Genomic DNA, 13,618 nt, shown 5'->3' on the forward strand with positions numbered 1-13,618 from the left:
GTAAGCCAAAGGAGGATATGAGACTACCGAGAGAGGAGGTGTACAGAGAAAAGAGAACCGGTCCAAGGACTGACCCCTGGGGAACACCAACAGGGAGGGAATTGGGTGAGAAGGAATTACCATTGAAAGGAACTTGAAAGGGCTAATTCGGTGGAATGGGCAGCTGGAGGGGGTCGAGGAGAGAGTTGGTGCTCAGGTAATCGGTGAGTCTTTTGTAGACAAGGCGTTCAAGAAGTTTGGAGACATATGGGAGAAGGGAGATAGGACGTTAGTTAGAGGGTAGGGAGGGGTCCAGTGAGGATTTCTTTAGGATAGGGAGAATTATGGCATGTTTAAAAGCTGAGGGGTATTTACCAGTAGAAAGGGAGGGGTTGAATAGCTCAGTTAGGGCAGGGGCCAGGGTGGAGGAATGGGCACGGAGTAGATCAGAGGGAATTTGGTCAAGCGGACAGGTAGTAGATGGAGATGATGAGAGAAGAGACTTCGGCTCGGTGAGCAGAGACATCATGTCCGATTTTGTCTATTTTATCTCTAATGTAGGTGGCTGTCTTGAGTAGAGAAGGATGTTGTGGGGGGAGCAGGTGTGGGGTATAGGAGGGAGGCAATTGTTGAGAAGAGGTTGCTTGGGTTGGAAGCTTGAGAGGAAATGACAGCAAAGAAATAATTTTGCATGGTGACAGTGAGCTCTGTGTTAAAGCTTTGTAGCTTGGCTTTGTAGTCCATGAAGTCAGCGCTGAGGCCAGATTTTCTCCACTTTTGCTCAGCTGCACAAACAGTCTGTAGCTGTTTGGTGTGATTGTTGTGCCAGGGTCAGGGGTTGGCAGGGCGGGGGTAGCGGAAGGTGGCAGGGGCAACTTCATCCAGAGCCGAGGACAGAGGGGGTTTAACAGGGTGGCAGCTTTATCTGGGGAGGTGGTTTTGGAGAGGGAGGGGGTTAGGGAAGGCAGTTTGAGAAAAGGTTGTGGTCAAGGTTACGGATATCTCTGCCATTGACCAGGTCTGGGGTGTGGTGGAGGGGGGCAGGAGTTTGCTAGGTTGAAAGTGATAAGGTTATGATCAGAGAAGGGAAATGGTGAGTTGTCAAGGAGGGTGAGGTTGCAGAGTTTAGAAAATACCAGGTCTAAAGTGTGTCCGGCTATGTGTGTGGGGCCATTGATGTGCTGTGTGAGTCCAAATGAGGAGGTAATGGAGAGCAGTTTGGCTGAGGAGGGAAGGTTGGGCACATCCACTGCAACATTAAAGTCATCAAGGATGTGGGTAGGCAGGTAATTGGAAAGAATGTGTGGGAACTAGGAGGCAAAGTTGTCCAGAAATTGTCATACTGGGCCAGGGGGGCGGTAGACAACAGCAACAATGAGGGGTAAGGGACCAAAGAGACAGAGTGGACCTCAAATGAGGTGAAAATAAGAAAGGGCAGGTAGGAAGGACTCTGTATGTACAGTTAGGTGAGAGATGGAGACCCACACCACCCCCTACTTTGTGTGAAGTGCAGGCCTCCATAGAAGAGAGCAGAGGCAGAGGAGAAAAGCCAAGTTTCAGTGAGAGCCAGAAAGTTTAGAGATTTAGAAAGAAGAAGGTTGTGTATGGAGGTTAATTTATTGCCAACAGATCGGGCATTCCGTAGACTGCCAGAGAGAGGGGATAATAACTTATGGGTAGGGTGAATGGGGATGAGGTTAGGATAAGGGAGTGTCTTGCTGAGAGTGTATGGAAGGGAGAGGCTGTGTGGGGTACCAGGGTTGGGTGAGATGTCACCAGAGAGTATCAGTAGAGAAAAAAGGTGCAGGAGCACAGAGAGAAATGCAGAGAGAGGTGCAGAGAGACAATGAGTTATCAGACTGGTGAGGACAGGGAGTAGTGCCAACAAAGAGAGATCAAGGTGAATAATAATTTCCTTTAAGTGTTGTAGCTGTGCTGTTATCTATATCAATCTTATTAAAAAGGTGAAACTAATATTGGCTAAAAATATTCCTGCCCACTCAGTGCTAGCAACTCCATTACTTGCGTCCTTGGGCTTTACAGCCTATAAATTTCCTTCTAGCAAAATGAGCTCATATTGACATCTCTGCAATATTGGCTTAACTTGTTCCCCAAGCAGCTCTTATTATACATGGACATTGTCTTCCTGTAAAATACGTATCTTTCTCATTGTATAGGTCACTATGGAGCCTTCCTACAAGACGAGTGGGTTCTTCTGGAAAAGATGAGTAAGTGCCCTCACTAAAGTCTCTTTTATTTGTCGTGATTTACCCTTCAATTAATTTGTCAATTTTGTTTTGCAGTTCAGCTGGCAAATCAGAAATTGTCTGTGCCCATCACTTGCAAGATCCGTGTTTTTCCAGAGATTGAGAAAACTGTAACATACGCCAAGTTACTGGAGAAAGCTGGGTGCCAGGTGGGTTTATTGCAGCACAAATATTTAATGTGTGATTATACAGACTTCTAACAAGATCCTTTCTGCTTGCAGCTGCTGACAGTTCATGGTCGCACCAAGGAACAGAAAGGTTCCCTAACTGGTGTTGCATCCTGGGAGCATATTAAAGCTGTGAGGTGAGCATATGATAAGAATAGAAGAATTAACATTTGCCTCTGCTGCACTAAGAATCCCTGTGTTATCAATCCCTGCCGAAGTACTCTCTTATGGACTACAGAACACTCCTTTTCCCATCTACATAACATACAAAAGGGATGTTTTATTGCATGAAGGAGCGGGGCTGACAATTCCGTTAGGGATTTCAGTGCAGCAAATTGCTGCACTTATCAGATTTCTGGCAGATTAACTTGCAAAATGTATTTGCAAGTATTTCAGATTTCCTCTCATTTACTGTTGCACCTTTAGCACAGGAAGCTCTAAATATATTTCAGTTGTGCATGGCTTACATGACAGTTCACTTTAAAATTCAGTATTGGCAATAATACATTTTTTCTGTATATAGAAGTGAATGCTGCCTTTTTCATTGATAATCCATGCAGTGCAATATTAACCATGTCTGTTTCTTTTTGTTGTAGGAATGCTGTCAGTATTCCTGTTTTTGCCAATGGGAATATACAGTACCTTAGTGATGTAGATCGATGTATTCAAGAGACAGGGGTCCATGGGGTGATGAGTGCAGGTTTGTATCTCCGCAATCATGAATACTCCTTGTTCAGCTGATTCACAAATACATCTTGCACACTGACATACTGATACAGAGATGGGCCACACATTTACAGGTGCTTGGTGCATTTACAAAATAGAAAGCCATATAGTCTCCAACAGTCAATGCTAAGAATGGAAGAGCTTAGTCTTGGTGCACAACCATTGGGTGCCATTGTTGCCAACAAGTCAGTTTTGTTTAATTACAGTGGTTTCCCTTTCATTTTGTTGAGATGGAAATGTCAGGACCTGCCTAGTCCACATGAAACTTCTGACTTGCAAGTAAACTACAATTCTGAATGCAAGCTGGGCCCCATTGGCCTTCATCAGTGTTAACAAATTTACTTTTGACTCATTTGAAGTAAATCCAAGGCTTTCAGCTGTATCTGTCTCAAATATAAAGAAGCAGCTGTAGGAGTGAAGAATGGACCAGTGTTGTATCTAAAGCCCAGTCTAAACTACTTTATTTTTTTTTAACTTAATAATATTATCATTGGTCAGATCTCGTGCAGGGTTCTCTTTTGTCCTCTGGCAATGGACTGTCTTCAATGGGTGGCAGTAATTTCGATATGTCAGCACAATTCTCTGCAGCTTTTTTCTTTGAAAAGGTCCAGGGCACAAACCTTAATAAATTTGGTTTTCAAATGGCATTTTGGACCGATGTATGGATGTCATTAGTTTTATCATATTGAGGTCTCTGCAGCTCTAATCCAACACCAGGGTTGGTGTTACAGCTTAAAAGGAAGGTTGTGGAAGGCTGTGCAAATGTACTTCATTTAAAGATCAGATGAGGGAGGCTCAAAACTGATGTTTGTGGTATGGCCCAGTGGTACAAAATCTCTACAAACTGCTAACAAAAATGTATCTGTTGGTTTCAGAGGGGAATCTCCATAACCCAGCCTTGTTTGAAGGAAGGAATCCTGTGGTATGGGAAATGGCTGAAGAATACTTAGACCTCGTGCAGCAATACCCGTGCCCTTTGTCTTTTGTTCGGGCTCACATCTTCAAGCTTTGGCACCACACGTGAGTACATTGGTCTTATGGGCTTTTCAGATTAGTTTGGTTGCCAGAATGTTAAAATCAAATGCTTTTGCCACTTGGGTATTCGGGAGACACAATATCCCTATCATTAATCCTGGTTTAGCTTGACAGCTATCATAAATCTCAATGATTGTATCGCACTCCTCCCAATAGACGCTGTATATGTTTGCAAAGTCAAGCTATAAAAGTAAAAAACCTTTCCATGGGAACCTTGGAAGGGGCATACAATTGGTGTTGGAGAGTTGCAAACATACTGCATATATTTTCTCTCGCCCACCTAATCAAATTGTTTTTTGTATGCAGTTAGTATTTAAAGGTACCCTACCAAAGGGGTTGCAGGCAACCATTTTGAAGTGCAACCCCCAAAGTTGTCAGCTTCTTCTTTGCTTTACTATTTAAAGTACAGAGCTACAAGTCCTATTACATCTTTCCTGCACAGTTCTATTACCAGGGAAACTGCGTGTCACCTAAAATTATTTGGCTGTTAAAGTTTGTTAGGATTTTCACCAGAGGTATTTCACGGGTAGAATTGTTTCTATCTGTCTGTAAACACCCTTAAAGAAAGTCTGATTGCCCTCCAGCAGTTCATTATCTAAGGTCAAACCTTACTTAGGATCTCATTTCACGTGAAAGTTCCCAGCTAGAAAACATAACGTCAAAATAGAACTTTTGGAAGTCATTTTGGCTCTTGTTGTGTTTACAGTGATGTATTGTCCCAAGCGTGACACCAATACATTTGTGAAATTGCTTCAGTTACCATTTGACATTAAATGACATAGCGACTTCAACAGAACTTTTTATTGAACAACTAAAAAAGGGTTTTACGTTATTTGCTTCAGTTACAATAAATGTTGTTTATGATTTTAAAGTTGCACTCAACAGGCTTTAGTTATAAAACAGAATCTGGTGGGAATCAATTATTGCAATTGAAACACATGGGCCTGGAAGATTCCCATCAGGGAAGATTCTCATCAGGCTTAAAGTGTATTCAATTGGAAAGATATTAAACTGGACAAAGGCACTAAAGACCTTTTTGTAAAATGATAGCCTTGCTTTTATTAAAGAGTCACATGACCTGTATGCCCAAAAGTTCAGAGGGCATGAAGAAAGAATGCAGAAGAGGAGCTTTGCTTTCTCCGATGTTACAGATCCAGAAGACATCAAAACTGCATATGCATTCTCCCGTTGCAGGTAGGAATAAGGAGATGATTGACATCATATAGCAATCCATGCCAGGTCACTGTTAAGGGCTGAAAAGACTGCATGGCAGTTGTATTCTGACTTCAAGAATACAGGCTCATCATGCTAAAACAGAAGAAATTTCAAACTGACCACACTATGATGGAATTACTTCCATGGCCAGAATGGTCATTGGAAACTGGAAAAGGTTGTTTTGTGGATATTATCTTGGAAAATCAAACTGCATGCTAAAAAAAGTTTTTTTTCCCAATGTGAAATGCTGTACTTTATAAGACAGCAGTCATATGCATAGGACTTCAACCAATAAAGTCTTGGCACACCAAGGATAAACTTCAAAGATCTGTGACACATAACATCAAACATTATAAATGAGAACAAGTTTTTTACATCGTTAAACATAAAGGCCGAATGTTCGCCGGCTTTCAGCACTTTCTTCAAAGGCACTCTTTTTATGCTTTTGAAATGCACTTCCATAGCTTTCTATTAAAAGCAAATGGGCAGACTGCTAAATTTTCTTTAGCCTTACTTAACTTTATTCTCAACAAAGACTGGCATAGGCCTGTGTTCTAAAATTGAAGCAAAGCTGAAGCATGACACGTTTTCTTTGCTTTGCAGCCAGTACAGACTTGGGCTAAGACTCCGTACACACATTAGATTTTTGTTGTTGGATCTTTTCATGATCCTTTTCAATGAATAAAGACTCAAAGGTGCATGAACAAGCACTGTACATACAGCACCATTCTGCTCTATGGAGAGGGGAGTAGCAGCTATGGAGAACCATGGAGCAGCACCCCACTGCACTCTCTTCCCTTCACTTGTATTACGATCGTTCCTGGAAAATAAATGTCAATCTCTCCTCACCGCACTTAGATACTGGATTGTATTTGTACAAATAATACCATTCACTAGCCTTTCATGTTGTAAAAGGATCAATTTTTTGTCCTTTTTTTTTTTAATTTGTATTTAGGTTTTCAAAATGTTTAAACAAACATACATAACATAGAAATCTTGTATAAATAGAGCAAACCTGGGCAATGTGGGGCTATGTGCGTTCATGTAATACAACTTTGTGACTTACAAATGCCTTAGTCATTCAAAACATTAAGGGGCTTCCCCATAATCTGCAATTATTGGCGGTTCCCATACATATGTGTACTCAAGCTTCCAAGGTTAGGTACTCCCTGCATTCAGGTGACTCCTGGAATCGTATCCAGTTAAACCAGGTATTGTGGAACCTCTCTTATGTGCCACATATGGATGATGTAAGGTCTTCTTTGAGTATGATCTTGTGGAACCACAATCCTATGGACGGCGGGTTTAGTTGTCTCCACAATAGTGGTACACACACTGTAGCTGCATTAATCATGTGTCTGATAACTGATCTACAGTATGTTTTCAGGGAGTTATTAGTCTTAACTGATGCTGCCAAGTTTGATCTGAACCACTAGATTTTAAAGAATCCTAGGTAAAAAAAAAATATATATATATATATATATATATATATATATATATATATATATATATATAAATATGAGTGGCCTAGTAGTAGTAAAAATAAAAGCAGCCCTGTTGCCATGATTGCCTTTAACTAAGATCAGTCCTAAGCTGTTTGTTGTCACAAGTCCTCCAAATGGCAGCCTTTTGGTCCTTTTCTCCTGCACCCTGCCTGGGATGCTCTCCTGTTCGTCGACAAGCTGGCCTGGGTTCACAATACTGCTGCAGTATAATGTGCATACGTGTCAGTACCTGAGCACTGATCCGTTCAAGTGTAAGGATTGCACACAGCTGCTCCTGGAGGAGGAAGGACCCATGATGTCGTAAAACCATCCACAAGACCTAAGAAATAGATATATGTTAACCTCCTGGACGGTAACCCCGAGTGTGGCTCGGGGTTAAAAAAAACAGCTGATAGCGGTACCCCCGAGCCACACTCGTGGTAGCTAAAAAAAATATTAAAGACTTTCCTGGTCCTGCCGGAGTCCTTCAGTGTCTTGCCTGCCCGATCCCATCTTCTGGCCGCTTCCTCTTCTCTGATTGGTCCCCCGGTTCTTCCGCCAGGATTTCCGGATGACGTCGTGCGTGCGGGAATTTAAATTATTTTCTATTGCATTCGATACAAATTAGCTGTATTAAATGCAATACACTGGATTTATATGTCTAAAATATAATATTATGAGTATAATAAAGTTTTAAACACAATCATGTCAAAGTTTATTTTAATAAATGTATTTTATTTTTCTTATTTAATTTATTTTGACATGATTTTGTGCTTCAAACTTTATTATACTCATACTATTTTATTAATATTATTTTATATTATTTTCATGAAAGACAATGTACCACTTTTAGACATATAAATCTGGACAGGAATTAACCGTCCAGGAGGTTAAATATATATTTGTGTGTAAAGCTAAGAGGAAATATCCTTGCTAGGGCTGAAACATCCGGTGCTGCTGTTTGCCATGCTCAGTACTGACCTTTCCTTCACTTTTGAACTACGTGGCCCATCCTTTTTTTTTTTTTCATGTCTACGGGCATGTTGACATGTAATAACATCAGTAAGATGATAAATAAATCTTCTAGCAGTGTGAACGCGTAGATTATTTCAGAATTCTGTGAAGCAATTTATTCTGAGACATTAAAGCCCGATCCTCCTGGGGACCAATCTCACCTTTTGAAATTGAAATGTACATGCTTGGTTTTTCCGGTGGATGCTATAATGAGGAGTCTTGACTCTACTTATTATGCCCCTCGTGTTACCATTCTGTAGAGAATCTCAATGCACACTGTTCTTCTGAGGATTAATATTTTTTTTTTCAGTTTAACACTGATGATGCAGAGCGTAAAGAATGCACAAATCTGACAGTCTCCAGTCTTCAAAGTAATTACATAACAAACCCACCTTTTCCCCCAGAAATAAAAGTTATTAAAATGCATCAGAATGTCTCTACAAAGCAAGCTATTCCCTCCTTACTCCAAGGTCTCGTTGAACCATCAGTTCATAATTTGTCTTGTGCAATAGAAATATGAAATGTTACTTTTTTCATTAACAGTTCATGTGTAAATAAAAAGGAAAAATACCAACTTTCTTAAAGAAGCTTTATCAGTTGTTATGACCTGCTGTATGTAGTGTGGTGATTGTTAGGGGCCGACAGAAAGTGGTTGACTGAATCTGGTCACCAGTTAACCAGAAGAAGGTTGGTGACAAGTGGCAGAGGACGGTGCTAAAGCATGAAGAGGGGGCGAACATGGCTGCCAAAACTAAACTGGGGCTTTAAGGATCTGCTGTAAAGTTTGTTAAAATGCTTACATTGTAATTAGCCTGGTTTAATTTTTTTTTCTCTCTCTCTCTCTCTCTTAATATCTTAGTCTGCAGGTTTACCATGAGCTACGTGAAGAACTGGCAAAGGCAAAGTCCCTGGAAGGCATCATTGCTGTTAACAAGGAATTGAAGGTCAAGTGCCAGGTACTAAAAAAAAATCATATATTTCTGTATAGGCCGCCAATCCAATGACCTACTAAGAAGCCTTTGGAAACTGTACCAAGCCACTTAGAATACTCAGTAGAGTAACTGGGGAAAATTGAAGGTTCAGTTCAGCTAATTTAACCAACTGATGATGTCCTTATCCAATGGTGCTGGTTCTTAACAAAAAAAAAATCTGATGAGAAAAATAGTATTCTGAGAGGGACACTTTTATTATAGTCTTGTGGGGAGAGGTAAATAGATTTATTACTCTAAGGAATTCTTGTTACTGTCTTGGAGATAGACACAGATGCGTTTATATATTGCTGATATCTGTATTTGTTATTTGCAGGAAGAAATGGCTAACAAGAAAGAAGGTGAAGAGACCACAGGAGATTTACCTTTTCCCCACTGGATATGCCAACCTTATGTACGACCACCGTAAGTACTTTTCATCCTTTTGCTGTGTTTACCAAGGACTGGTAATAATCATCATTGTGCAGTTAATCAAATGGGAGCTACAGAGGACATCCAAGTCATTCATAGGGTATATTGCGGTTCTTTTGAATTTGAAAATTCTCTTCAGTTGTTGCTTTTTTAGGGATTTTGGGAAAGTATGCAGTGGGTGAACATTTTCCTTATTGAGAGAATAGGGGCTAAGGGCCAGAACTCAATATAATGGCAGAATAGAAAGAACCAAAAGCCAGACATGCAACTTAATACCAAGATGGCTTTGGGAGGTATGCGATGTGGGATGGTAATATGCAATGAGAGGATTATAACTTGGGACCAAAAGGATGCAAACTGGGAGAGGACCAGAACCTAGAGTAGAATACAAAAGAAGCTGATACATGTCATCATTAGTGTAACGTTGGTTCAGCAATGCCCAGAAGCAATTGTAATAGTGACAGATATTTGGAAAGGATCCACTTTATTAAAATTATAAATAAATGAAAACCATAAGCTCATCACGTAAGTGATTGCCCCTACCCATATATTTCATATTAAAAATTTTCTGGAGCATTCATTTTGTGTCACTGCTTGCTTTCGTCTTCTACTGAAGCTCACATCAGAAGGAAATATTTCAAAACATCTCATAATCCTGACATACAGAAGTCCCTCTGTTCTCCTGAAGCCTTACTTGCTTTACGGATATGATGGTGAAGTAGTTTTCCCCCTGGGACATACCTGCAGATGAATTTAGAGAACTGCCAGTCCAGGCACAAGTACAAATACAAAATACAAATGCATTGTGACTTTTTATTTACCTTTAGGCCCAAAGATATGGTGAAGGAAGAGAATGCAATACGTACGAAGAGAGCACTGGAAGAGGAGGATAACAGCACTGAGCAACTTTCAAAGAACAAACAAAAAAAGAAACTGCGCAATCCGAACAAAAGCTTTGACCCTTCTGTAAAACGTAAGTCATGCCCGAGGAAGCTGCATTCTCCTACTTTTTCTTGTAGTTTACTTTGCTTCCAGTGAGGCTGGGTAGGTACAGTTATACATCCCTGAGACTATATTGTTCTTTTACTGCTCTTTGCGATTTATTCAGTCTGGGTACTTTGCTGAGATTTTTATATGAGGTCATATGGTAAACTATGCATGTGTTGGTGGGTGGATTAAGTTCTGTCTCTCATCATGCCTGCTTGCAGATTTAGTTCCAGATACCCTTTTGCTCCCAGGGCAAAACAAAGGACACAGCATATTCCAGCATCCATTCAATATAATCTATGGTCTTTGCAGAGAATTTTTTGTGGCCTTCTTTCATTTACAATGCTTTTTTTCTGTTTTTCCAGCTAAATATGCAAAATGTGACCAATGTGGGAATCCCAAGGTAAAGAACCTTAAATATATATATATATATATATATATATATATATATATTTATTATATAAGTCCCCTCTTTTCCCTTCTTATTCATTTCTACCTACTCCAGTCTCCTTCCCTCCTTTTCCTGTCTTTTCTCTTGCTCCTTTCCTCTCTTCCCCTCTCCTCCACTCTGAGTTCTACTATCTGTAGATGATATGGTAATGTATAATCACATATTGAGACTGATTACCATCCCCCAATGTTCCTGATTTGCAGGGCACAAAGTGTGTGTTCCATTTGTGTCGCAGCTGCTGCAAGAAAAAAGCATTCAGGGAGATGGCAGACTGTGCAGGTGGGTGTAAGCCTTTTTGTAATGAGTGCCATTTCTGCCCAAAAGAGGCCATAGCCTGAGCACTAAAACTTTTTTTCTTACATTTTTTAGGTCACGGTCTGCTTTTTAAAACCAAATATGAGAGGTCTGCTCAGTATAAAGCTGTGCAGGAGGCAGACGTGCCGGAGAACAACCTAACCGAATCAAAGCTCCCCCAGCCACCCCCTGAGATCAAAGTCTGAGCCCCCATGTGGAGCCTGGGACTGCTTATTACAGCTCTTCACGGGTTCCCCTCCTGCTGCTTGCTCAGGGAATCATTATGAATTTACTCTGGCGTGTCTGGGATTGTCAGCGCCCCGCTTCACTGGGGCACGGTACAAACTTTTTGCACTTCAGACTTAATGTTTCTAATGTTTTTAAGCTTTAAAGTATATTTTGACTGGACTGAGAAACGATCCAATTTCTGCCTTTTAAAAAAAAAAAATAAAGTATGCTGCTACCAGACTTAACTCTAGCTGCTGAAGCGTCAGCCGAGGACAGCACGGTCATGTAACTGGATCCTGAGGAAGTAGTTTTAGACTTTTTAAAACTTAGACAATAAAGAGAGCTTACCAATTTGGACTTCCCTTGTTTCTGATCTGTTTATTACTTTTAAAGGGGATCTGTATTTTTTTTTATATACTTATGTTAAGAAGTAAAAAACTTGTATATATGTGATTTATGCAGACTTGGTTACAAGCTGCACTCCAGTCACATATCAGACACAAATTAATGCAGTTTTGTATTTATTAAATATGAATTTGTAAATGCAAAACGCAGGCTGTATAAGTACCTGACTTTGATTTGTGTCTGCCACTTGCAGAGCTCAGAATGACAAAGGGGAGAGGTAACATGGGCCAATTGTGCTGCAGTGCTTATGTGCAAATGAACATGCTGATCGGAGATAATAAAGAGTCACGGGCATGGGGGGGGGGGACAAGACTTGTGAACTACAGCAAAGAAAAGTCAGGTCCCCCTCCCAGTTCTGAACTAGGCTGTGCTATTGGTTGGAGAAGTCTGCACAGACCTGACCTGATGGCTTAAATTTACCTTTTCTCAGCATGATACTTGGTGGTATTTTCAGCCCTGTACTGATTTAGCTGAAAGTACACTATTCTATAATTCATTTGCATACTTTTATTGGATGTGTCATGATGGAACCCCAAAAACTAACCAAAAGTCCACATTCTTATGCTATTTCTTGGTTTTAGTGACATTTTAAGGTAAAACCACTTTGCCATTTGCTATAATGGTAGAATTAATAAATCTCCATTGCATTATGATGTTTCTGTAGCCAGGAGCAGTTGAATGCGGGAATCCCATGCATCATTCATGCATCATTAGAATTGGTTTGCTGCTATAAAATTGATGTGCGAGGCAAGCATGAGGTTAGAATTGGCTACTTCATTGGAAAATTCCTGATTAGCTGATACAGATCTGTTTGACTTCCCAGCATGGGTTTTACACTGACTGCAGGAATTGATTGTTTTAGTTATACATTTTAAAGATTAGCTTGACCTAAATAATGTTGTCAATGAATGGTAACCTTTTTAATAAAGTCTGTTTTTATACATAGTTTTCACGTGTGTGTATTGTACATGAAATCCATCTCTGTTTACCTGTTACATTCTTAGGTTCTACTGCACAATGGGCTGATTTATCAAAATTCACAAAGACTGGAGAAGATGGACCATCATGGGGGATCTAGCACACCTGTTCAGGATTGACATTTGCTAAATAATAGCAAATTATTTAAAAAAATCTATTCCAGGTTTGTTGGATCACCCATGATAGTCTTGGAGAGCTTTGATAAATCAGGATCAATTACTGTACTTTTATTGCTACTCCTTACAATGCAACTCTGAGTCAGCTGACAATGTGCAGCTATTAAAGAAGTTGAAATCCTAAAAAACAGATATCTGCAGAACCAGACTCATATTAATGTACATCACTGTGTACTTACATAGGTTGAAAATGTATAAGTAATAGGTCCATCAAGTTTTGCTTACAAATTTGCTAACAAATAGCAAGTTACTAATAAGAAATCCATTCCAGGTTTGCTGAATTACCCAGCTTCACTGATGAAAGTGTTTTCTCTCCAGCCTTGGCGAGCTTTATTAAATCAGGCCTATTAGGTCCCTGTGGTGTAAAACCTTGCAGATGGTTGCTCCTGGGCACATAGCAGAATGCTGCTGTGTGCCTGGGATTGGCATATTGCACCACCGGTAACACATTTGCAGTTCTTCCAAAAGCAACTGTGCAGCTTAACCTCCCTAGCAGTTAATTTCTTTCCGTTTTTTTATGTCGAAAAGCGTTACATTGTTTTTCATGAAAATTTATTTTACAGTATAATATAACTTGTATGAGTAGAATAAAGTTTGAAACACAAAACCATGTAAATGTAATAAATTGAATGAATTAAAAAATCTAAAGAATCTAAAAATTTAAATTTAAAAAATTTTTTAAAAATACACATTATACTCATACTAATATATATACTGTAAAATAAATGTTCTTGAAAACAATGTACTGCTTTTACACATAGAAATCCAATGTATTGCATTCAATACAGTTATTTTGTATTGAGTGCAATACA

The 13,618-nt window shown here is 39.8% G+C and overlaps 1 protein-coding gene across 1 annotated transcript in view; it reads left to right on the forward strand.

Annotated features, from left to right (window-relative positions):
• DUS1L (dihydrouridine synthase 1 like) overlaps positions 1-12,598 on the forward strand; it is a 16,667-nt gene extending 4,069 nt beyond the window's left edge. The window contains exons 3-13 of the mRNA XM_072403383.1: positions 2,157-2,207; positions 2,283-2,395; positions 2,468-2,550; positions 3,010-3,113; positions 4,015-4,159; positions 8,747-8,843; positions 9,193-9,281; positions 10,115-10,260; positions 10,640-10,677; positions 10,929-11,004; positions 11,095-12,598. Of these exons, the coding sequence (XP_072259484.1) occupies positions 2,157-2,207; positions 2,283-2,395; positions 2,468-2,550; positions 3,010-3,113; positions 4,015-4,159; positions 8,747-8,843; positions 9,193-9,281; positions 10,115-10,260; positions 10,640-10,677; positions 10,929-11,004; positions 11,095-11,225 (1,073 nt within the window). The 3' untranslated portion in view covers positions 11,226-12,598. The remainder of the gene's footprint in view (positions 1-2,156; positions 2,208-2,282; positions 2,396-2,467; positions 2,551-3,009; positions 3,114-4,014; positions 4,160-8,746; positions 8,844-9,192; positions 9,282-10,114; positions 10,261-10,639; positions 10,678-10,928; positions 11,005-11,094) is intronic.
• The last annotated feature ends 1,020 nt before the right edge of the window (positions 12,599-13,618 follow it).

This window comes from Pyxicephalus adspersus, chromosome 3 (assembly GCF_032062135.1).
Source record: "Pyxicephalus adspersus chromosome 3, UCB_Pads_2.0, whole genome shotgun sequence".
Lineage (NCBI taxonomy): Eukaryota > Metazoa > Chordata > Amphibia > Anura > Pyxicephalidae > Pyxicephalus > Pyxicephalus adspersus.